The sequence below is a fragment of the Elephas maximus genome, chromosome 5, assembly GCF_024166365.1.
Source record: "Elephas maximus indicus isolate mEleMax1 chromosome 5, mEleMax1 primary haplotype, whole genome shotgun sequence".
Lineage (NCBI taxonomy): Eukaryota > Metazoa > Chordata > Mammalia > Proboscidea > Elephantidae > Elephas > Elephas maximus.
This window is the reverse complement of record NC_064823.1, coordinates 136,225,857-136,252,500: the sequence shown is the minus strand read 5'-3', so window position 1 is coordinate 136,252,500 and position 26,644 is coordinate 136,225,857. Positions and strand designations below refer to the sequence as shown.

Below are 26,644 nucleotides of genomic sequence, written 5' to 3'. Positions count from 1 at the left end.
AGACTAAGACTAGGAAGAAGGACGCAGCAGCCTACTTCTGAAAAGAATTAGCCAGTGAAAACCTTATGAATATATAAAAAAAATGAATATGAATAGCAAGTTAGAAATAGGAAAGTGAAAAAAAAATAGCTCATTTATATTGGCAGAAACGTTAAAATATCTACAGAGTAAGTTTAGCAGGAAAGGTACAGGGCCCATTTAAAAAAAGAAAACAAAAAAACTTCATAAAGGACACGGAACAATAATATCTAACACATAGCATTTACCCTGTGCCTGTCACTGTTCTAAACATATTATGTATGCTTCATTCATTTATTCTTTGCATCAGCCGTACAAGGAAGGTACTGTTACTATCATCATTTTCTGAGGTCCGAAAAAGTTTGTTAGTTTGCCTAGGGTTACACAACTAAGATCTGAATCATATTGGGCGGAAAGCCTTAATGTCATAAAACTTGTCAGTTTTTCCAAAGCAGAGGTTTAGGAGAATCTCAATGCTTTTATTTTTAACTGATGACATTTCTTACAATCCCTATGGAGATTAAATGTCCAAAAGTAGCTGAATCAATTATGAAAAAAATGATGAGTCCAGAAATAGATCCATGTCTTACATATTACTTCAATTGGAAACACATGGTTTATTTAATAAATGATGCACGTAATTGACTGTCCTGAAAGAAAAAGGAACCCTGGTGGCACAGTTGTTAAAGCGATTGACTGCTAACCGAAAGGTCACTGGTTCCAAACCACCAGAGGCTCCATGGGAAACAGATGTGGCAATCTACTTCCTTAGAGATTTAAAGCCTCAGAAGCTCTATGGGGTAGCTATGAGTCAGAATTAACCCTACAGCAGTGGATTTGGTGGGGTTCGGAAAGAAAACAGAGACCATTTATTTACCATGCACAGGAGTTCCAGGTGGGTTATAGATATTTAAATGAAAAAAAAAAAAAAGTTTAGGAAAATATTTATGTATAAATGTAAGTATTTATATAAACGTGTCTAAATCAAGAAAGAAAACCCTGAAGCCTGAAAGGATTTTTTAAAATTAAGGCAATGTATACCATTACCAGAAATTAGAAAAGAAAATATTATTTTGTAGAAAAAGTATTTGTAACATAAATGACAAAAAGTGTTAATTCTTCTAAACAGAAATCACCTATAAATTAATGAGAGAAAGATAATCTAATAGAAAATAGCTAAAAAAAAAAAAAAAAGTATCAGGAGGCAAATCGCTAAGAAGAAATTCAGTAGACTAATACCCATGTGAAAGGATGTCCAGTTTTATTGTTAATTAGGAAATTTAAAATTAACACAAGAATGAGATGTAATTTTTCATCCGTTAGGAAATTAAGAGAAGTCAGAATGTAGGTAAATGTGTGAGGCCTCATGTGTTGCTGGTCAGAGTTCAAATTGATACTTTTTTGCAAAGTAGTCTGGCAATCTGTAGTCCAACTAAAGATACATATAGCCTTTGCTTGCAACCTTACCTTTACAAATTCATCCCATAGATACAAAAGCATATGTGTACAAGGGTATTTATTACGCTTTAGTTTTAGGGACAAACAACTAGAAAGAACCTGAGCATCCATCTATAGGGGTAATGATTAATAAATTATGATACATTCATATGACAGCTTTTAAAATAACACGGTACGTGTAGCTATTAAAAAGAAATGTTAGATGTGTATTTTTTAACATAAAACCAAAATCCAAGCCTGCTGCTGTTGAGTTGATTCCATCTCATAGTGACCCTATAGGACAGAGTAGAACTGCCCCATAGGGTTCCCAGGGAGCAGCTGGTGGATTCAAACTGCCGACATTCTGGTTAGCGGTTGAGCTCTGCATCACCAGGGCTCCATAGAAGGATAATTATGATATACCGTTAGGTTAGATCGGCTAACAAGTGTAGTGTATTTCCATTTTATGTTAAAAAGAAAATAACCACGAAAACTCCTAAATATGATTATATGCAATTTATAAGCATAGAGAAAGGTATGGAAGAATATAAATTACAAATAACACTACAAATAGGATACAAAATACAAATAACATTAGTTACATTAGGAAGGTGAAATGGAGAGAGAAAAGATTATAACTTTTTCTTTATGCTTTAGATTGTTTCACTTATTTTAATGGTCATAGGTGGCTGCAGAGATGACACAGTGGCCGCAACAACGGGCTCAAGCATAATAACTATGCGGATGGTGCAGGACCAGGCAGTGCTTCGTTCTGTTGTACCTAGGGTCGCTATGAGTCTGAACCAACTGGGTGGCACCTAATAACAACAACAACAACATATTTGTAATTTTAAACTTTTTTTTTTTTTAAAGATGTAACTCTAAACTCCTTAGCTTTTCTACTCCATCTACTAAAAAAAAAAGTTAAAGTACAATACTAAGCCCTTTGCCAGTTGGTGGGGATTGGCATTTGAATGCGATGCTTGCTGTTGCCGCCGTTAAGGACCTTACATACTAGCCAGATTCAATGGATGGATTCAGTAGATACAATGGAAGGTAAATCAAATAGCAAAATAATTTTGTTTTAGTTAACAAATCAAAACATCATGAATGAGGACACAGCCAGGCTTTTTATTAAAATTAAAATGATCAAAAATAACCAGCAGATGCCCAGATTATCTTTAGGCAAAGAGCACTTTGACTTGAACCAGAGAACTGTTGTTAAATATTTTTCAAGATTAAGAAATCATGTTTCAGGAAATGTAGGATCAGATATCATCCTGTCAAGGCAGCTACATGTAATGGATATTCCCCCTGGTCCCAGAAGGCCTTGTCCCACAAATCTTACTTGTTTGGGAGAATGTCTTCAGAAAGTACCTTACAGAACAGTGTTGACTAGTAGAGATTTGGATGTGAGCAGAGATCAGGGCTGAGGTATATAAGAGATGAATGGAGGGATTTGGAGGAGCACAGGGACCAGCTAAACCAGGGATGATATTTCTCTCTGTCTTTAGCACAGCTACTACCCACTTGATCCCTACCTTCATTCCTGGTGCCCTCACCAACCGTCAACTTGATGCTTATCTTAACTGCAGTCTCAAGTCCCTCCTGCCTCCTTCCCTCCTTGCTTCTCTCTTTCCTTCCTCATTTTCTCCTTCTTCTCTCCCTCCTATTTCTTATCTCTATTAAATTAAGCATTAGCCTAATGTCATCATTGTACAGAATTGATCAGACTGTATAGTATTTTAGAATCATACTCTAATATAAGAACACTGATTTCTTTGAGATGCTATATGATTGCTTTTACTACCAGGGATTTATATGTTTAAACTTTTAATTTTATAATAATTTAGGTATTAGAAAGGTAGGATAGTCCTCCTGGGTTTTTAGATTGGTCCTTGAGCCAAGTTTCCTAGGATCAAATCTTACTAGCCTTGGACAGAAAATTTCTTTTCTTTCTGGGCTTCAGTTTCTCAAATGATTAAGTGGGAATGATAGTCACTGACCTACTTCATTGTGCCGAGACAGGATTAAATGAGTTAACTCATGTGAAGTGTGTAAAACAGTACCTGGCATCTAGTAAGTGCTTAAGAAGTACTATATTCACTAAGGTTAAATTATAGTTAATCAATTTAGCAGACATTGATTGAATACCTACCGGATACCAGACCTTATCCTAAGTGGTGAGGATAGGTGTATTTGAGCATCTGCTATTAGCCAGGTGTGGGGGTTGTAGCAGTGAACATAACCAACGCCTTATCCTCTTAGAATTTGTAATACTATTAATGATTATTATTTATTAAACTTTGAAGCTGATTTTATAAATGTGATTGACCTTAAAGTTTTTTTGTTTGCTTTTAAATTTAGGATATCTTGTATTATGAGCAGCTCAAGACCAATGTGATACAACATGACCTTTTGGTGGACAGTCTAATATATAAAGTGAGTAAAAGTTTGCATAGTTTTTCCATTTCATTGATACCGTTAAACAATTATTCAGAGTTTTCAATGTTCACGGTCTGCATTATGATACAAATTAACCTTGAAAAATAATTTTAAGTGATCATACCTATAAGAAGTCTCTGGGTGCCACAAACAGTTAAGCACTCAACTACTAGCCAAAAGGTTGGTGGTTTGAACCCACCCAGAGGTGTATCAGAAGATAGGCCTGGCAGTCTGTTTCCTGAAAGGTCATAGCCTTGCAAACCCTATGGAGCAGTTTTACTCTGCACACGTACTCTGTAAGGAAAATCAGACTATAACATTTTTATCTTACCTCATGATTCTGTAGGGCCTACTTGTTTATTCTCTTTGTATTGAAGTCATTTAAAATTTTCCTTACTCTGAAAGGAAGATAAGACTACAATATTTTTATCTTATGATTCTGTAGTGCCTACTTGTTTGTTCTCTTTGTATTGAAGTCATTTAGAAAATTATAATATCCTTTAGTTCCTAGACATAGGACTAAGCACATCTCAAGTTTTATGGTAGGGATACATTTAGCTCTTACCTCCAACTATCTGATAATCCTGTTGAGAGGGAAGTTTATAAACTTTAATATGACTGATTCTGGATTACTCATCAGGCTGTTTAAAAGACTTGGATTTCAAATTTAGGATCTGAAGGATAAAAGAGAAGGGCAGATTATTCCATGTCTCAGAACTGGGGGAGAGATTATACATTGATCACCTGAAAATTTGCCTGGATAAGAACATGGCTAAGGGTAGTAACGACTAATAATTAAATGTTATTTAATGGCTGCTTATTATGTGCCATACAGTGTACCAAACCCTTTACATAGTTTACCATTTAATCCTGCCAGCTACTGGCATTTAGTCTAGAAATGATAAACGCATTTTTTTTTTTTTTTTTTTGCCTGGAGGGGGTGGTAGAAACTCACACTCTACAAAAATCCCACATTACAAATAACAGGGTTTATGGGAAGAACAGGATTAGGATAGACTACTCAAAACTTTTGCTACTTTGTAACCAGAGTACTGACAGAAACAGTGGTAGTTTGGGAGATGAAGTGGATAGTCCAGGCAGGCAGGTCCTAGATTAGGATTACAGGTGCTACTATTTGCTTTTTTAGAGCAAAGCATGCAACAGCATAATAGATCTTTTGGAATGTAAGACTTTCCACGTCTTTTCTATTCAAATCAGAGGAGACTCATAGTTGAAGAAGCTCAGAAAAGCAGGGAGTGTTATGTTAGCATGAGAGTTCTTTTTGGTTGCCAATATAAATTCCAGTTTGAGTCAGTAAAAAAATCTTTTGTGAGAAAGAAATAAAGAGCTTGTGTCTGAGGACTTGAATATAAATTTTAGTAGAATCGATCTCGCGTCTGTCCATAACATGAGGATTTTTAGAAATATATCAGTCTCTAACTGTTCTGGTTTTGTGTTAGTTGGGCTCTGTTGATCTTGTTGGAGCAACTCCAAAGATTGTTAAAGTCAGCCCTTAAGAGAATGAGCATTTTAAAATATTATTTAAAGTTTTATTACAGTTCCCCATCAAACAAAACAAAACAAAACAACTCAGTTGCCGTGGAGTCAATTCCAACCCCATGGGTTTCAGAATAGAACTGCAATCCGTAGAGATTTTAATGGCTGCGATCTTTCAGAAGTAGATTGCCAGGCCTTTCTTCGAAGGCTCCTCTGGGTAGATTCCAACCACCAATCTTTCAGTTAGTAGCTGAGCGCTAACCGTTTGCATCACCCAGGAACTCCTTCCCTATCATAAAGGCTCATTTTTAATTTAACTAAAAATGAGGTGGAATTACTTTAGTGGTTAAAAGAAAGAAAACAAGACAATACTAAATACAGAAAATCATCAAGCCCTCCCTTAAACTAAATTGTTAACAGTTTCTATACTGTATTTTCCCACAAACTTGCCTTGTATTCACACTTTCTGTGGTTTTCCATCATTTACTATGATTGATAATCTATACCAGTATTTTTCAACCCTTTTTCATTATCACCCCCGTCTTGGTTATCTAGGGCTGCTATAGCAGAAATACCACAAGTGGATGGCTTTAACAAAGAGAAATGTATTCTCTCACAGTCTAGGAGGCTAGAAGTCTCAATTCAGGGTGCCATCTCCGGGGAAGGCCCTCTCTTCCTGTCGACTCTGGGGCAAGGTCCCCACCATCAATCCTCCCCTGGCCTAGGAACTTTTCTGTGCAGGAATCCTAGGTCCAAAGGATGTGCTCTGCTCCTGGTACTTCTTTCTTGGTGGTATAAGGTCCCTGTGACTCTCTGCTCACCTGTCTCCTTTATGTCTCAAGAGATTGACTCAAGACACAACCTAATCTTGTAGATTTCTTGCTTTATCAATATAACTGCCTCTAATCCTGCCTCATTAACATCATAGAGGTAGGATTTACAACACATAGAAAAATCACATCACATCACAAAATGGTGGAAAACCACACAATACTGGGAATCATGGTCTAGCCAAGTCTACACACATTCTTGGGGGACATGGTTCAATCCATGACACTCCCTAAGAAGAAAAATTAAATTAATTTCTCTCTAATGAGAAAAATACTTAGAGAAAATTTTTTTTTGGGTAGGGATGAACTATGGAGGGCCACAAACCATTGTAATATCTAAAATGTTTTGGTCCCCAAGAGCCAATTTTCATGCCCTTAAAAGTAGTATCACCCCTTTTGAAAATGCATAATTTCTACCTTTGCCTATATTGTCTTCTGAATTAGAAGATTGGCTCTTTTCTGTTAACCTGTCTTTAAGTTTTCCAGATTTAGCACAAACTCACTCTCTCCAGAGTCATCCATGACTCATTCCATTCTTCCCTGATTACTACTTTGTTCAATAGTCGGTTAAATTTTGGCAGACTGTTTAAACTGTATTATTATGAATTTGTATAATATTTGTCATTATTCCTATATTTCTAATATGTATGGTTTCTCACTGGTGAGATTGTAGCTCTTAAACATAAACATTGTCTTCTTTTTTTGTTTGGGGTTTTCATTTTTTTATTTATTCCAATTTATCAGTCAGTACTTGATGAATGGGTTATATATTGGATCCAAGTATATGTTTTCCTATAGGTCTAGAGATTTTGGATGTAAGTAAGATTCAGGACCTATATTTAAATATGTGTACTTATAAACAAATGAAGGCTACTTTAAGTGAGGACGCTTTTGGTTAATTTTTAAAGTAATTTTCTGGATGCCTTCTCTGGGTCTGGTACAATGCTAGGCATTTACCCATGCACTCTGAAGAAGGTGTTGGTATCTCCATATACAGATGAGGTGACTCAGGTTGGAGTTACTGCCCAAGGTCATACACAGCTAGAAGTAGTGAGACTAGATTTCAAATCGTAGTTGAATCTGTTGCAGTGCTCTTTGTACTGTAGTACACAGGCAGCAGGTCCAACTCGCTGTACGAAATATTCAGAGACATACTGGGGGAAATGGGAAGGTTGAGGTTTATTTTTGTGGGTTGCTGTTCATTTGTTGTTATCAACAGAGGTTACCCATATAGTGATGCATTGCCTCCCATAAAACTATAATCCGTTTCTTTTAACAATTTTGTCATTTTTATTTTTTACTTATTCATTTGTCAAACATATACTGGGTACTTACTAGGTACCAGGCACTGTGCTGGCTGTAATTATATAACAATTAGAACATTGGGGCTCGAAGAACCTAAAGTCTAAAGGGGAGAGTAGAAATGTTTGAAGTCATCCCAGCTCAGGAAGTGTGAAATGGAGTTGCCTTTACAGGAAGGAGCTCATACTCCATCCGGGAGAAGTCAATGAACTGGCCCTTAAAAGATGAGTTCATGAGTCAGAAAACCGATGTTGTTAGCCTTCCAGGCAGGGGTGATTTGCACATGAATAATCACAAAGGCGTGTAAGATTTTGATATTTCAAGGGGATGGATCAGTAGTTTGGGGCCAGATTGTTATGATTGCCTCTGGCTGTTATAGCTGTATCTGCTTGTCTTTACCAACTTTAAGACTCCTAAATATTACATTAAAAGGAGATAAAATTGGAATAACTAATAAGGAATTACTAATGGAACCTATAAAAGAGTGAGGTTAGTTGAATAAATATATAACCAACAACGACCCAGTGCCATTGAGTTGATTCCAACTCATAGTGACCCTATAGGACAGAGTAGAACTGACCCATAGAGTTTCCAAGGAGCGCCTGGCGGATTTGAACTGCTGACCCGAATAAATATATAGCAGTGACAAAATAAAATCCAGAGGTTTATAGTTATATAAAAAGTGATAAAATCATTGTAATATTGTTTCTATGCTTTAGTATGATAGATTCATTTGAGTTCTTCTAATTATTCTCTACTTTTAATTATAGGATGTGAAGTTGACAGCAAGCAATGATGATTATTATTTTGTATTTGAAGATTATTTATATCAGGTAAGTTTAAAAATTAAAATATATAATGTCCTGTTTTAGGTTCTAAAATCATATACTTTCAGAGAGATCTCTATTATTAACTAAATCCTTCTGAAATGCAAGCCATGTTTATTTTTTATCAGATTAAATGTAGGTTTGGGATAAGGCTAACTTTTGTTCTTAGTTTGGGATTAGATAAGAGAACAAGAGTCTGCAAATGAGTTTTTGGAGTGTTCTTTTAGTCATATTTCCTACAACCGTGAGGCTTTAGCAGGTAAGTTTTCTATCTTTGTTTTGGGCACAGATTTTTAACTGAATGTTAACTTCATATTTAAGCCATACAAGATGTTTAGGGAAATCATTTTACATGATACTTTTATATTAAGGGTAGTTAAATATTTTTAAATCAATTTGAAATGTCATGATTAATTTTTATTCATTTCATATGCTGATATTGTAGATGCTTGAACCCTTTTCTAGGTCTTTTGCATATTTATTAAAATCAAATCAGTTTATCATAAACACAAAATAATGTAATTTATATAGAATTGCCTAGATTTTACTCTTTTTTAAATGATTTCCCATGCATATAACTAATTTGATTTTGATTGAATGTCAATATAAATGTCTTGGAGAAAATTCTAGATTCTACTTAGAAATTTATTCTTAATTAAATGTAAATTAGTCCCAGCTGTTTGGATGGGCAGACTTTTAATGTTGGTAGTGTGTGTGTACATGTGTGTTTAAGAGAAAAGATGATGTTATATAAAAATGTCTCAGGAAGGTTTAATTAATCAAACATTCCAAGAGCTGAAGGCTAAAGAGTTTATAAAATTTATTTATAATATTAAATTTAAGCCCTAGAAACAATTTTAAGAGAATTTCAGTGATTTCAAATGTGTGACTAAAATTTTTAAATTTTAAGATATAATAAAGATTTAAAAATTATACTTTAGTATAAAGTTAGTTATTAATTAAAAGTTGGAAAATAAAAAAAATCTTCTAAAAGCTTATTTGCTTATATAGGTGATATGTGACCTTGTGCCTAATTCTTGTAGTACTCAGTAAATTTTCGAATATACAAAGTGGGTGCTTCATTTATATAGAAATATTAGTTCACTGGTAACCTCTGTACTTAAGAAATATTGAGTGGAAATGATTACTTCTGGATTGGCAGCATGAGGAGTTTCATAGATGTATCCCCCAATAAAAAAACCCCATAACTCTTGAAAGTGATGTAAATACACATGTATGTATATAAATTAAAGTCTCTGGAAACGGTTCTAAGGTCACAAAACAAATCAGCAAATGAAGAAACATTTATTCAAGAAAATCTACTAAGTGTCAGTAAGAAGGTGCCTTATGTAGTACTTGTGCTATAACTTACTCCCTCCTTCCCGCTACCCTCCCCCCCGCACCCAGCATGATGGAAGCTTCACTTTGGCCAAGGTGGGTCACAAAGAAGGGGACTCTGTAGTGCAGTGAATTACTTTGTTTGGCTCTTCCAGCCATGGTCTTTGTGACTCTCACAAAGTGATTGGGTGGGACTATGCAAATAAAGTGGTTATTGTCCACCAAGGGGATTGGACAGCCTCTAGTAATGCAGATAAGGTGCTTAGAACCCTTATGGGAGTGTGACCATGCAAATAAGCTGTATGGAACCCTAATGAGGGGATTGGTCAGTTTTGCCATCCCATTAGGCTTAAAATGAGCCAATCCCAGAGGCAGGAAGGGGACCTCACTACCATCAAGAAGAACCAGGATTGGAGCACAACTTTTGGACGCAGGAGACAGAGATAGCTGTAATGCCTGAGATGGCACAAGATGGCGAGAGGTGGCAGCAAGCACAGCAGAGTCCAGCAGCAGAGAAATGACAGCAGCAGAACCAGGAGTGTGAGATGGGACAGTGGGATTCCCAGCCCACGGAGTGAGGCAACTGCAGTTAGCATATTGATCCACAGAGCAAGAGAGCTAAATGCCTTCAGGCCAAGGCTTACTGATCGAGTAGGGTACCTCTGGGCACTCGCTGGTGGAGCTAAAAAGCTGTAACACTTGCCTGAGCAGGGCAAAGGCCAGGCTGAGGGCCAAGGGGCCGAAAGCAAAGGTAAAGGCCTGCTGAGAAGAAGGTGCCGTGATCGAAGAACTGTGTCCTGAGTTGTTTCCAATCCTGAATTGTAACCTGTTGCTTCCCTAATAAACCCCATAATTTTGAGTATGGTCAGTGAGTTCTGCGTGGCCATTGCAATGAATTATCAAACCCAGCAGAGAAGTAGATAGTGCCATGGGAGGGACAGCTGGTGTTTTTTTTTGTTGTTGTTTTTTTAATCCTTGCTCTTGGTGATTTTATGTATTCTTATGGGTCTAATACCATCTATAAACTAACAACTCCCAATTTAATATCTCTTTCTGGATCTAAGTCCAGACTTGACTATCAGCTTCTAAGGAGCTGTTCCTTCTGCCTGTATTGTTATTATACCAGGCTCACTTCCTGACCACCTCAGGTCCCTAATTAAAATTGCAGACTTCCCCCAACACCCACACACATACCACCTGTGTGTTATCCCTCTTTTCTGCATTATTTTTCTCTATAGCACTTAGCAATATATGGCATACTATGTACTTTGTTTTTGTTGTTGTTCTGGTTTTGTTTTGTTTTGGTCTGTCTCCCTCCACAAAAAATAAGCACTATGAGAACAGAGATTTTGTTTGTTTTGTTCATGGCTGTCTTCTTAGTGCCTAGAACAGTGTCTGCCATGTAGAATGTATTCAATAAGTATTTGTTGAATGAATTAATGAAACTATCAAAAGTAGAACAGGAGGATTTGATGACCGGCTAAATACGCAGGGTGAGAGAGAAGGAAGAGTCAAAGATGAATAAGTTTTCAGGTTTTGATAGTTATAAACATGGTGTTATTGGTGGTTAAAATTAGAAACAGGGTACAGTGAAGGAAAAGATTTTAAAGTTTAATTTTCTCGGTAAGAATGTGATGAGAACAGAGGATGAGAGAGCCATGGCTAAGCAATAAACTGGATCAGGAAAAGGTCCCTATTTTTTCTTTTGCTCCCAGTATTCTCTAATCATTGCAAGTGAAATTGTCAGCACTATCATTATCATATACTTTATAACTAATTCTTCAACAGCCATATAAGGTAGCTTTATTCCCATTTTACAGATGAAAAAGAAGAGGCTCAGAGTCTAAGCTCATACAGTTATCAGGATCCAAAGCTACGTCTGTACAATTCCAAAGCCCAGTAAGCCACGTTGCATTTTAATTTATAAAAATTTAAATCAGGGCAGTGTTTCCAAATAGCATTCTTGAAAATTTATCCTTTGAAATTCTCCAAATCGGTTTGGATAAAAATACCAGACTACAACAAATGGAAAAATTATATAGTAGTTGTAAGTTAAAATAATTGTACTCATTTCTTATGTGAAACATCCACCATCATATATCTTCAAAAGCCTGAAGAAAGCTATGTTTTGTTGTTAGGTATCGTCAATCATTTCCAACTTATAGCGACCCTATGTACAACAGAATGAAACACTGCCTGGTCCTGCACCATTCTCACAATTGTTATGGTTGAGCCCATTGCTGCAGCCACTGTGCCAGTCCATCTCATTGAGTCTGTCTCTTTTTTGCTGACCCTCTAACATGATGTCCTTTACCAGGGACCTGTCCCTCCTGATGACATTTCCAAAGTATATGAGATGAAGTCTCACCATCCTTGCTTTTAAGGAGCTTCCGGCTGTACTTCTTCCAAGACAGATTTGTATCTTCTGGCAGTACCTGGTACATCCAATATTCTTCGCCGACACCATACTTCCAAGGTGTCAGTTCTTCTCTGGTCTTCCTTATTCATTTTCCAGCATTCGCATGCATATGAGGCTATTGAAAATACCATGGCTTGGATGAAGCACACCTTAGTCCCGAAAGTAACATCTTTGCTTAACACTTTGAAGAGGTCTGTTGCAGAAGATTTGCCAGATGTAGTACATCATTTGATTCCTTGACTGCTGCTTCAGTGGGCATTGACTGTGGATCCAAGTAAAATAAAATCCTTGACAACTTCAGTCTTTTCTTCATTTATCATGATGTTGCTTATTCATCTAGTTGTGAGGATTTTTGTTTTCTTTATGTTGAGTTGCAGTCTACACTGAAGGCTGTAGTCTTTGATCTTCGTCAGTAAGTGCTTCAAGTCCTCTTCGCTTTCTGCAATCAAGGTTGTGTCATCTGCATGTTGCAGGTTGTTAATGAGTCTTCCTCCAATCCTGATGCCTTGTTCTTCTTCATATAGTCTAGCTTCCCAGGTTATTTGCTCAGCACACAGAATGAATAAGTATGGTGAAAGGCTACAACCCTGGTGCACACCTTTCCTGACTTTAAAGCATGCAGTATCCTCTTGTTCTGTTTGAACGACTACCTCTTGGCCTATGTACAGGTTCCTCATGAGCACAATTAAGTGCTCTGGAATCCCCGTTCTTTGCAATGTTGTCCATAATTTGTTATGATCCAGAGACCCCGTGCAACTGTCAGTTTGTTGTACTGTGGCTTGCATGTTGCTGTAATGCTGGAAGCTTTGCCACCTGTATTTCAAATACCAGCAGGGTCACCCGTGGTAGACAGGGTTCAGCAAAGCTTCCAAACTAAGACAGAGTAGGGAGAAGGACCTCGCAGTCTACCTCTGAAAAAACTGGTCAGTAAAAATCTTACAAATAGCAGTGGAATAAAGCTATAGGCCCTTGTAAACCTTTTACAGCTGATGTAGACATTTTAGATATAATTCTGCTAAGTTAACTATATTAACTATAGTTCAGACTTACACATCCAGTTTCTTATTGCTCTTTAAAATAAATCATTGCCATGTATAACCTTTCCCCCAAAAGTTCAGTTTTTTGTTTAATTAGTAAGTAATCAAAGTAAAATTTTCTAGTTATTTGATTGACGTTGCCATTTTCATATTATTAAAACACGTTCTAGCAAATTTACAAATAAACTGTCATTTTCTTACAGAAATTGGAATCTCAGAAGTTAAAACAGCAGCTCAGGTTAGAATAGGAGTTGGCAGCTCTTTGCTTATATCCCATTATTGCACACCAATACATACTAACATACCACCTCTGGCATTACCACTTTACAGTCACCAATATTCTCCTAAAACAGTCTCAGATATCATATCTTCTCTAGGGCAATAGTGATTCCATGGAGATATATTTGAGCACAACCTTCTTCTGAAATTACTATGCTCCCTCTAGCCTGCTAAACTGAGGGAAAGTTAACACAAACATTCCTTTAGGAATTGTTTTCCCTTTTGGCAATGATAGGTATTTGTAAATGTATTTCTTTACAAGGTAATTGTACGTATGTTTTCCCTCTGCATTATTTTCTTTAATGGTTGTATTAGTTTTCTATTGCTGCTGTAACAAATTAACACACATTTACTAGAAGTGGCTTAAAACAACGTAAACTTACTCTCTTACTATTCTGGAGGTCAGAAGTCCAAAATGGTTTCCCTGGACTAAAATCAAGGTGTTGACAGGACCGCGTTCCTCTGCAACCTGATTAACTGTGCTCTGGTTCTTGAAGCTTCCACTTGGAAACGTTCAAGTAATATATATCCCTTCATTTCATTGAGCAAAACAAGTCACATGGCCATACCTATCACCAAGGTGGCTATAGAAGGCAAGCTGACATATGTTTCCAAAGGGGAGGAATCAAATATTTGATGAACAGCACCAATGACTCAAATAATTTAAGTGAATATATAAATATATATATATAATATATATATGAATATTTATATATTATATATAAATATATAATAGAATGGAAACCCTGGTGGCGTAGTGGTTAAGTGCCACAGATGCTAACCAGAGGGTCGGCAGTTCAAATCCTCCAGGTGCTCCTTGGAAACTCTATGGGGCAGTTCTACTCTGTCCTGTAGGGTCGTTATGAGTTGGAATCGACTCAACAGCACTGGGGTTTTTTAATATATAGGATATAAAGATAGGGAGGGACTTTTTAAGCATAAAAGGAAGTATTGGTAGATTTGTTCATATAAAACTTGAAAAAATCTCTGTATCAACAATAATTAAAATCATCAAAAGGTGGAAACAACTGAAATGTCCATCAACAGATGAATGGATAAACAAAATGTGGTATATACACACAATGGAGTACTACCCTGCCATAAAGAAAAATGAGGTCCTGATGCATGCCACTACATGGATGAACCTTGAAAACATCAAGCTGAGCAAAATAAGTTTGTCGCAGAAGGACAAATACTGTGTGATCTCACTTATATGAAATAAGCAATTATATTGAAACCAAAGGTTATTAGTGGTTACCAGGGGTGTGTAGGGGGGAGGCAAAGTTTTTGCTTGTTGAGGCTATGTTAATGGTAGTGGATTGATTTGGAAAAGGATAGCAAGAATGGTTGCACTACTTAAAGAACGTAATCAGTGTTACTGGATTGTACATTTAGAAATTGTTGAGATGGCATATATTTTGTAAATATATGCTCACCACAATAAAGTTTAAAAGTTAAAATTGCAAACAGCAAACTGAGCGATACAATTTGCAACATGTACAGTAAAACCTGCAAAAGCTAGAACCTGTATAAGGTGTCAGAGGAGGAAAAGTCAAATATTTTCCGCTAGTAAAGAGCGATAGAAAAGTGGTAAGACTGCACTTTTCTATCAAAGGCAGAAAACTTGCGAGACTCGGAAAAACACGGCAGCCCAGTAGAGTACCCAGCTCTCACAGGTTTCATGTAATTAGACCAAAGTTTAGGATCCTTAATAAAAATTAAAATAAAAATTAAACAAATCAATAATCCTAAACACATAAATTTTAAAATACACTAGGATGAACTGGAAAATCACAAAAGAAATGCAAATGGAAAAGTGTTCAACCTCATTAGTAATTAAATCATTGCAGATTAAACCAAGATACCATTTTTTTTTACCTGTCAGATGATGATAACCAGTTTTAATAAGAGTAAGAGAAGAAGGCCAGATGAGAGGGCAGAAGGGTACAGGAGCTGGTTGAATGGACGTGGGAAATCTGGGGTGGAAAGGAGGAGTGTGCTGTCACATTATAGGAAGAGCAACTAGGGTGACACAACAATTGTATTTAAACTTTTGTATGAGAAACTAACTTGAACTGTAAATTTTCACTTAAAGCACAATTTAAAAAAAGGAAAAAAAAAAAGAATAAGAGAAAATGTACACCATTTTACTGTTGAGTATGTAAAAACAAACAAACTTTCCGGAGGTCAATTTGGTAATGTGTATCAAAAGTTTTAAATTCAGAATGCTCGTAACTTTTGACCAGACAGCTAGTCCAGTTCTAGGAATTTAAATAATTATAGATAAAGATTCAGTTATAAGTAAATTCATTGCGGCATTGTTTATAACTGAGGAAAACTGGAAATAACTTAAAAGTTCAACAGTAAGAGACTGGTTAAATAAAGTATCGTTCATCCATATAGTGGAATATTCTGTAACATAAAAAATGTGGGTAGGAAATAGCCAGGTTATAATATTGAAATACAGTAGCTTTTAGAATAGTATGCATAATCCTATTTTGTTTAAAAATTTTAAATACACACATTTTTATGTATGTAGAAGAAAATCAGAAAGGATATACATCAAAATATCAACACTGGTGGGACTATAGGTGTTTTTCCTTTTTTCAATTATCTGTATTTCTAATTTTTGTCAGAAACGTGTTACTTATGTAGTATTTTAAAAATAGAAAAAATAAGTCAGTGGCAATGGTTAGTATTTATTGTCACTGTTGGGCCTGGCTGATGCCTAGTCTCTTTTTCTGTTTCTTAGGTGTTGTACTCACAGTTCCTCTCTCCGTTCATTCTTGTGTGCTAGTCCAGCCCTGATTTTCTGCCCCTAGTCTGTTACCTGGGCTTCTGTTTTTTCCAGTTACTCCTGAATTCCTTTCTTGGTAATGTCTTTAGAAGCCTAGGTCTTCTAACATGAGGGCCCAGATTTCCTGTCATCATTCATCTCCCTAGGGATTACCCCCAAATCCCAGGTGGTATCAGTAATCCAGTTTGTCCTAATGGACATCCTTGATCCTGACTTTCTGCATGTTTATTTTTGTCTCCAGGTAAAGTTGCCACATTCTACCTGCAGGTCAGATTCTATACTGTATTGGGCTACCACTTGTTCTACTACTGGTACCGCTCCTTCTATACCATGAATTGCCAGCCCTCCCACCCTGACGTGCCCAGCTGTTTGTTGCAACCCAAGGAAGAGTCTAGTTCCAGTTTCCTTTGCTCCCCAAATAGCTTTCTGCCGTTCTAGTTAACTACCGTCTGCCCTATACATTTCTCATCTATTAAATTTTCCCAGGCGTTTCTCTGTTCCAGGAAGAAAACACAAGCAAGGATCAACTGGTAGTTACCAGCTTGCATTTTCTGCTGTTGTTGAAGGTGTAGGTGGCCAACAGTGAGAGATCTTTGAAGCAACTTGGGCCATCCACACTTGGCATCCCACTGTGATGGTTACTGTAGGTGGCCCAGTAGAGAGCACCCTTCCCATTGCAAGGCACAGTACTGAGCTCAAAAGATTCCACCACAACTCTTCCTAAGCAGGAAATAACAGTGGATTACCTGGTTTTAGTACAGTGCTTAATTTTTTGTTTTTTCCAATGTCATACACAGGTATTACTTTGTTTTTCCCGGGATACATCCGTGTTGAGTCACTTTGCATACAACAGTGCTTCACCACCGAAATCATACATAAGAGGTAAAATTTCAGTAATATAAAGGAAGTATTCTTTAAGACTTATAGTCTTACCAAGAATGTTTATTTACTTTATAGCACATATTGGTGTTGCAAGTTTTTTCAGTTGTACTCAGTCAGACTTCTCTTAGATGCTTATACCCATCCTTCGATTCTCACTTAAATAATCAGTGCCCAGGCAACTCATCCCAAATCACAGAACAGTGGTTCCCAGAAGAAGCCTGTGAAGTGTGTCTGTTGTTCCTGTTTGCTCTCTCCTGTTTGCCGTTTCTGTCCCCTCTGTTGAATTATTTTCACTTCTATTAGTTTATCACAAGAATTTGCTTTTTCTACTTTTGTTTTTACTCTCTGTATTTCTTCTTCCAAAATATTCCGCTACACTTAAAACTTTTAGTGCAATTTGTATGCTGTCAGCCCTCTAATTTTTGTTTTAGTGCTCTTTTCATCTCTAATCAATCACTAGCTGCCCACAAGATATTACTGTTTCAGTGTCTTGCCGTAACCTGAACACTGAACTAATATTAGCTGGAAGCCCTTCCCAACTTCTTCCTTGTATTAGGGGGTGCCACCAGGCACTCTTTGGAAACCATATGGGGCAGTTCTACTCTGTCCTATAGGGTTGCTATGAGTCAGAATTGACTCGATGGCAGTGGGTTTGGTTGGAAACGCTGGTGGCATAGTGGTTAAGTGCTACAGCTGCTGACCGAGAGATCGGCAGTTCAAATCCACCAGGCGCTCCTTGGAAACTATGAGGCAGGTCTACTCTGTCCTATAGGGTCACTATGAGTCAGAATCAACTCAACAGCAACGGGTTTGTGTTTTTTGTTTTGTTTGAACACTTAGCACTAAAAGCTTATACCCCCATTGCGTGTGGTCATTCTTCTGTTTTCATAAGGAAAGAAACTGTTTTGTCTGTATTTCCTCAGTGTCAGTCTGCTTGATTGTTCCAACATCTTCTCTAGGCAGACCCACATTACCTTGTACTGAGGTTGGTCTCCCCTGAACTTGGGTTGTCTCAGTTCTATTGCTCCTAAATTGAACTTAGAGAAGCATTTTTTGTTTTGTTTTGTTTTTCTTCTTTGTCTGTTTAATGTCATTTCCTGCTGAAAAATTGGTTGTAGAACTGAATTATCTAATGAACTCACTCTAAACTCAGCCAGGCTTTTAAGGACCTCCATCAGTGGGCCCTGCCTTAAGCCACCTGACATTGTTTCCTTTATTGTCCCACAATACCCCATATTCATTCTAGCCTCCATCTATTCCCTGTATATGGAAGGTGGCCCTCTCCTCCACCCCAAAATCATAGGTTCTTGAAGAACTGGCCTAAACCTCACTAAGATCACCAATCCATCATCAATTTCCATTCCCTACAAACATTTAAATACATTCAAACATACCAGTGATTGGGAAGATGGCCCAGGACTGGGCAACATTTTGTTCTGTTATACACAAGGTCTCTATGAGCTGCAGCCAACTTGACAGCCCATAACAACAAGAATAAACCTTTAAAACACTTAAAGCCTGTGCCAGCAAATTTAGTAAACATACCCTAATGTTCCACATTTTAGTCTGGATTGTAGGCCACATGATTGAGGAACCATATCTTATATTTTCTGTTTAACTCTCAGCAGCTAGCCCAGTATTGAGCACTCAGCAGGTACTCTCTGTCTCTTTAATTATTCTGTTCTCTTCTTGCTCACGATATCAGGCCTCATTGTCTCGACCTAACCTAAACAGCTCATATTTCTTATTTTTCATCTCCTCCCTCCCACCAATCCCAACAAGAATAGCAACAAAATTTTTAATTAAAAAAAAAAATCTTACTTTAAAGCCCATGGCAAGAGTGTGTGTGACTTTTCAGTAGACTCAAAGATGTTAGAAAAACTGTCAAGATAAGTGCTACTTGAAGATAGTGAAAGGTGAGGAAAAACTAAGAAGCTTAAATTTTTTGAGGAAAGGTTTTTTTTTTTTTTAATTCCTTTAAACATTTGATTATAGTGAATATATTTTAATATTCTGGGATAATTCTGATTTCAAATATTTAGCCCCAGTCTCAGACCATATGCATTGTTTTAGAGTTCAAAAAATATGACTGTTACACAATTAAAGACACTTGATTTTTGACTTAACAGTATATTCCATAAAAATGAAGCCTAGCGAGAATTGCGAAGTATGTAGTTGTTGTTAGATGCGGTCAAGTTGGTTCCAACTCACAGTGAGCCCACGCACAACAGGACTAAACACTGCCCAGTCCTGCGCCATCCTCACAATTGTATATTTGACCCATTGTTGCAGCCACTGTGTCAGTCTGTCTCGTTCAGGGTCCTCCTCTTTTCCATTGACACTCTACTTTACCAAGCATGATGTCCTTCTCCAGGGACTGGTCTCTCCTGATAACGTGTCTAAAGTACGTGAAATGAGGTCTCACCATTCTTGCTTGTATGGAGCATTCTGGCTGTACTTCTTCCAAAACAGTTTGTTCGTTCTTCTGGCAGTCCATGCTATATTCAATATTCGTCACCAACATGTAATTCAAAGGCAGCAATCCTTTGTTTTTCTTTATTCATTGTCCAGCTTTTGCATGCGTATGAGGCAATCCGGTCACTTACACCTTAGTCTTCAAAGTGACATCTTTGTTTTTAAACTGTTTAAAGAGATCTTTTGCAGCGATTTGCCCAATGCCATATGTCGTTTGATTTCTTGACTGCTATTTTCATGGTGGTTGATTGTGCATCCAAGTAAAATGAAATCCTTGACAACTTTAATATTTTCTCCATTTACCCTGATTTTGCTCATTGGTCCATTTGTATTTTCATTTTCGGTTGAGGTGTAATCCATACTGAAGGCTGTAGTCTTTGCTCCTCATTAGTAAGTGCTTGAAGTCCTCTTCACTTTTTAGCAAGCAAGGTTGTGTCATCTGTATAACGCAGGTTGCTAATGAGTCTTCCTCCAGTCCTGATGCTGAGTTCTTCTTCATATAGTGCAGCTTCCTGGATTATTTGCTCAGCGTACAGATTGGATAAGTATGATGAAAGGATACAACCCTGATGCACACCTTTTCTGACTCCAAATCATGCAGTATCACCTCGTTCTGTTCACACGACTGCCTCTCAGTCTATGTACAGGTTCCTCATGAGCACAATTAAGTTCTGAAATTCCCACTCTTCACAGTTTTATCCATAATTTGTTATGATCCATACAGTTGAATACCTTTGCATAGTCAGTAAAATACAGCATTCTCTGTTTTCAGCCAAGATCCATCTGACATCTGCAATGATATCCCTGGTTCTACGTCTTCTTCTGAACCTAGCTTGAATTTCTGGCAGTTTCTTGTCAGTGTACTGCTGCAGCCGTTTTTTAATTATCTCCAGCAAAATTTTATTTGTGTCTGATTTTAATGGTATTATTCAATAATTTCCACATTTCTTTGGAATGGACACAAATATGAATCTCCAGTCACTTGAATAGACGAGTGGACACTTCCAGTACTGCATCCATTTGTTGAAACATCTCAGTTGATATTCCATCAATTCCTGGAGCCTTGTTTTTTGCCAGTACCTTCAGTGCAGCTTGGAATTCTTCCTTCAGCACCATCAGTTCTTGATCATTTGCTACCTCCTGAAATGGTTGAACGTCAACCAATTTTTTTGGTACAGTGACTCTGTATTCCTTCTATCTTCTTTTGATGCTTCTTGTGTTGTTCAATATTTTGCCCATAGAATCCTTCAGTATTGCAATTCATGGCTTGAATGTTTTTCTTCATTTCCTTCAGCTTGAGAAATTCTGTTTTGGTTTTCTATCTTCCGGTCTTTGCACATTTCATTATAATACTTCTCGAGCCGCCCTTTGAAGTGTTCTATTCAGCTCTTTTAATTTGTCATTTCTTCCATTTGCTTTAGCTACTCTATGTTCAAGAGCAACTTTCAGAGTCTCTTCTGACATCCATTTTGGTCTTTTCTCTCATTCCTGTCTTTTTAACAATTTTTTGCTTTCTTCATGTATGATGTCCTTGGTGTCATCCCATAACTCATCTGGTGTTTGGTCATTAGTTAGTGTTCAGTGCATCAAATCTCTTCTTCAGATGGTCTCTAAATTCAGGTGAGATATATTCAAAGTTGTACTTTGACTGTTGTGGACTCATTTTAATTTTCTTCAGCTTCAATATGAACTTACATATGAACAACTAATGGTCTGTTCCACAGTTGGCCCTTGGCCTGGTTCTGATGATATTGAGCTTCTCCATCATTTCTTCCCACAGATGTAGTTGATGTGATTCTTGTGTAGTCCATCCAGCAAGGTCAACATATATACTTGCTGTTTATGTTGTTGGAAAAAGGCATTTTCAATGAAGAAGCCGTTGATCTTACAAAATTCTATCATGCAATCTCCAGCGTTGTTTCTATCACCAAGGCCATATTTTCCAACTACTAATCCTTCTTTTTGTTTCCAACTTCGCATTCCAATCACCAGTAATTATCAATGCGTCTTGATTGCATGTTTGATCAATTTCAGACTACAGAAGTTGGTAAAAATCTTCCGTTTCTTCACTTTGACCTTAATGGGTGGTGCGTAAATTTGAACAATAGCCTTATTAACTGGTCTTTCTTGTAGTCGTATGGATATTATCCTATCACTGACAGCATTATTGCTCAGGATTGATCTTGAAATGTTCTTTTTGACAAAGAACACAACACTGTTCCTTTTTGGTTCGTCACTTCCGGCATAGTAGATCGTATGACACGTATGATAAAAATGGCCAATACCAGTCCATTTCAGCTCACTAATGGCTAGGATATCAGTCTTCGAGAGTTCCATTTCATTTTTGACATCTTGTAATTTTCCTAGACCCAAACGTCATGCATTCCACATTCTGATTATTAATGGATTTTTGCAACTGTTTCTTCTTATTTTGAGTTGTACCACATCAGCAAATGAAGGTCCTGAAAGCTTGACTCCATCCTCATCATTAAGGTCAACTCTACTTTGAGGGGAGCCCTGGTGGTGCTGTGGTTAAGAGTTCTGCTGCTAACCAAAAGGTCAGGAGTTTGAATCCACCACCAGCTCCTTGGAAACCCTGTGGGGCCATTCTACTCTGTCCATTAGGGTCACTGTGAGTTGGAATTGACTCAACAGTAACGGGTTTGGTTTTGATTTTTTCTGCTTTAGGAGACAGCTCTTCTCCAGTCATATTTTGAATGCCTTCCAACCTGAGGGGCTCATCTTCTGGTGCTGTGTCAGTTTTCTGCTGCTATTCATAAGGTTTTCACTGGCCAATTCTTTTTAGAAGTAGACTGCTGGGTCCTTCTTCCTAGTCTGTTTTAGTCTGGTAGCTCCACTGAATCCTATCCACCAGGGGTGACCTTGCTGGTATTGGAAATACCTGTGGCGTGGCTTCCAGAAACCTGCGAGCCACCACAGTAGGACAGACTGACAGATGAGTGCTATATTGCAAAGCATAGGACTTGCTTTAAAGAATAGATTAGAATTATTTGTAATCAGCAAAACAATTCCGTGCTTGTAAATAGTTGCTTCTGCTTCTTAAATTCTTAAGGAGCTTGAATATGTGTGTTGCTTTATTATTTTGCATCCTTTGCCTTAAACTTAAGTTCATGTCATTGACTTTAATTAGTGAAAGTGTTTATTATTATCAAAGAATAGCTGACAGCTTTTCAAAATAATTTTATGTCATGAAATGAAATTATACTATGATTTTTTAAAAAAAAATTTTTAAATTATTAGCATATTCACAAAATAAATTAATTTTTAAATGTTTGTTTATTTAAGCATCTTGAAACTCCATTTTTCTCTTATAGGAAAACTAGGTCTAGAAGAATATGCCGTCTTTTATCCACCAAATGGTAAGAGTAATGCTATTGCTTCCTCTAGTGGGAAATGGGAAAATTGCAACTTTTATAATACAAATGTGATTTTCTTCTTTTCTGTCTTTAGATAAATAATAATTTATTATCCAAAATAAGCCTTCTATAGGGTACATATTATAATAAGTTTTTCTACTTTTGTGGTAAACATGTGCTAAACTATGCATTCCCTCTGTGGTTCTCTTGGGAGCAATAGTAATATTTGTGAGAAAGCTAAGCAAACTTAGATGTGCATGTCCAAGGCACTTAGTTTTTCTCTGAAGGACACTAACTAGTCCATCCACAACCTTCCTTTGGCTTTATTGGAGCAGTATTCTAATCAACTGAGTGGATTGCCTTGTGTTATATTTTATTGTTGTCATAATTTGACAAGTGTGATATGTATGAAGATTACGAAGAAACGTGTCACTGAAAGAACCCATTTTGATTACGTAAAGTGATCGAATATATAATGACCTCATTAGGCATTAAATATTCCTCTGAGGTTACACGACAACTTTTAAGATATGCTTCTTGGAAAAGCAATGTGTAGCAGTCCGTAATGTGGTAATGTTAAGTTGCATCCTGAAGAAGTTCTTTTACTCCAGCAGAGTTAAGAACATGGGCTTTGTAATCCGGCAGACCTGGGTTCAGATCCCAGTTCTGCCAGCTCACCCTATGACCTTGGGTAAGTTACATGACTTCTCTGAACTTCATCTGTAGTACGTGGATAATGAGATATGGTATATAAAATGGCACAGTGCCTGACATGTAGTGAGTGCTCAATAACTGATAGGTGTTATGAGCATGTTTAACTACTTCATTGACCACTCCATCATGGCACTTATTCTGTCCTCAGACCTCTCAATGCGATGTCCCAGTTTCTTTCAAGGACCTCCTACCTCTGCCCCTCTTTTAACACTGGTGTTCCCCAGTGTTCCCTCCCTCCCCGATCCTTTTTCTACTGGATGTGTGAAGAGAAGTGCAGCAGACACACTGCTTTTGTGGTTCTATCCATTTGATAATTACTCTAAAATTTATATTTCGAATCTGACCTTTCCTGTAATTACCTCAAACTTAACATGTCACAACCTAAACTCATGAAGTTATCTTCCCATGTCTACCCCCCAAAAGTGAAAAAAATAAAACTAATTAAAAAAAAATTGCCCTATTCCTCTCTCAGTTAATTATATTATCATCTACCCAGTAATTCAGATGTGAAACCTGGCAGTCATCCTAGACTCCTCTTAGTCTTTACTGCCCCTTCTCATAAGTCACCAGGGCCTTCCGCTTTTATCTTCCCAATGCATCTGGGGCCTCCTCTTCCTCACCATAGATGCTTGCCTTGCCCTTATTCAGGCCTTACTGTCTCTAGCTTATTGATTACAACAGCCACCTAATGGTCTCTGTTCCTCCAGCCTTTTCTTGCTTTACTCTGTCTTTCACAATACTGTTGGAGTTATACATCTTAAATGAAATCTTAAAATTGCCATTTTCTTCCTTAAAGTTTTCTTAACGGCTCCTGTCTCTTAGCTTCTCTGTGTGTTATAAAGGCCCTCTTTTGAGTTTGGCCCCTATTCAGTCTACCTGCTATGTTCACTTCTCACCACACCCCATCTCACTTATTTATCACAAGTCAAATTTTATTCTTCACACAGATACCTGCATACTCTCGCAAAAGAACTGTGACTTCCTCCCTCATTACCTTTCCTGTTCCCGTGCTTGGAATAGCCCACCCAGCCTTTCTTCACTTGGCTGTCCTCAAGACTCAGCCCAGGCATAAACCTCCTCAGAAAGCTTTTGCTGAACCCCCAGCTTAGTCTAAGGGCCCTTCCTCCAGGCTCTTATAATACCTCACGCATAACTCTTCCATGTTTCTTGCCATATTATCCTGACATCGTTTGTTTATGCTTTATCTTCCTCTCTAGATTGTAAGTTTCTTGAAGTTCCAGACCATATCATTCACTTTTTTCTTAGTACTTAGCACATAAAAAAATAGTACGAGTTTAATGAGCATTTATTTTACCTAAATTAAAGGCTTACTAGTTTTAACATTTATATATAACATTTATTACATCTATCTTCCAGAAACATAATTTTCTGCTAACTGTAAAACATAAAACAGCATGTAGGAGCACTTCAACAAATCACCCTGAGGCCATTTCATATAAAAGTCGGTGGTAGTAGTAGTTGTGGCAGCAGCAGCTGATATTCTCCAAGCAGTGCTGTGTACCGTGCAGTGTGCTAAGTACACAACATGCGTTAACGCATTAGTAGCTTACAAGGACTCTGTTTGGCAGGTATTAATCTTATCCTTTTATAGATAAAGAAACTGAGCCAGAGTGTTAACTTGCCCAGCTGGTGAGTGACAAAACCAGGCTTTGAACCCAACCTGTCTGGTTTCCAACGCCATATTCTTAATCACTTTGCCCTGCTACCTCAGAAAATGTAACTGCATTTATTTTAGTGGTTTCTGGAAGAAAGGAAAGTGGTTAATATATTGAAAAAGTAAAAGATGTATATGATAAATTCTGGAAAGATTTTCATCCAGAATAAAAAGTTTAAATGCTTAATGAGGTAAACTCATAGCTGCTCATAATCTTAACTATTCAGAATCACTGCTTCTCCTGGGGTTGCTTTAGAATCTTAACAGAACCAGGGAGGACTCTCTTCTCTGGTAAATGAGTCTAAAGCTACAGATAAAGAACAGTCAGTCTTCTGTCCCCTTTGTTCTTCACCCAAGACAGTACAGTACTAAGCAACAGTCTTATATTACCTACCCCCCGCCCTCACTATTTTTCAACCTCTGCTAAAGGCAGAATTATCCTGAAATCACAAGGATACCCTCCCACCACTACCACCACCAAAACTCTGTGTGGGTCCCACAGAGTGGTTTTCCTGTAGTTCACCGACACACTATCTCTCCCTGACCAGGCAGATGCTTTCAAGGGGGCAGAGGTTTTCTCACCACCCCCACCACCTGTGATGACTTTTCCTAGGATGGAAATGATAAACCATAGTGGCATTAGGCATTACTCTATTACCTCATTTGAGGTATTGTCACTGGACAATATTCATTAAACAGCAGCAGCAGGATTGGAGGAAGACTAGTTAACAACCATATACAAATGACACAGCCTTGCTTGCTGAAAGTGAAGAGAACTTGAAGCATGGACTGATGAAGATCAAAGATTACAGCCTTCAGTATGGCTTGCATCTCAACAAAAAGAAAAAAAAAAATCTCACTACTGGACCAATAAGCACCATCGTGATAAATGGAGAAAAGATTGAAGTTGTCAAAGATTTCATTTTACTTGGATCCACAGTCAACACCCATGGAAGCAGCAGTCGAGAACTCAAACGATGTGCTGCATCAGGCAGATCTCTTCCAAAAGACTTCTTTAAAGTGTTAAAAAGCAAAAATGTTGCTTTGAAGACTATGGCACCTGACCCAAGCCATGGTGTTTTCAATCGCCTCATACTCATGCAAAAGCTGGACAGTGGATAAGGAAGACCAAAGACGGACTGATGCCTTTGAATTATGATGTTGGTGAAGAGTGTTGAATACGCCATGGACTGTTAGAAGAATGAACAAATCTGTCTTGGAAGAAGTACAGCCAGATGCTCCTTAGCAGTGAGGATGCTGAGACTTCATCTCACTTACTTTGGACAAATTATCGG

At 37.5% G+C, this 26,644-nt stretch overlaps 1 protein-coding gene across 2 annotated transcripts in view; it reads left to right on the top strand.

The window, feature by feature from the left end:
• TBC1D19 (TBC1 domain family member 19) overlaps positions 1–26,644 on the top strand; it is a 165,566-nt gene that overhangs the window by 93,162 nt on the left and 45,760 nt on the right. For both annotated transcript variants that reach the window (XM_049886400.1, XM_049886401.1), the window contains 4 exons: positions 3,823–3,897; positions 8,300–8,362; positions 17,024–17,108; positions 22,919–22,963. In XM_049886400.1, coding sequence (XP_049742357.1) covers positions 3,823–3,897; positions 8,300–8,362; positions 17,024–17,108; positions 22,919–22,963 — 268 coding nt within the window. The remainder of the gene's footprint in view (positions 1–3,822; positions 3,898–8,299; positions 8,363–17,023; positions 17,109–22,918; positions 22,964–26,644) is intronic.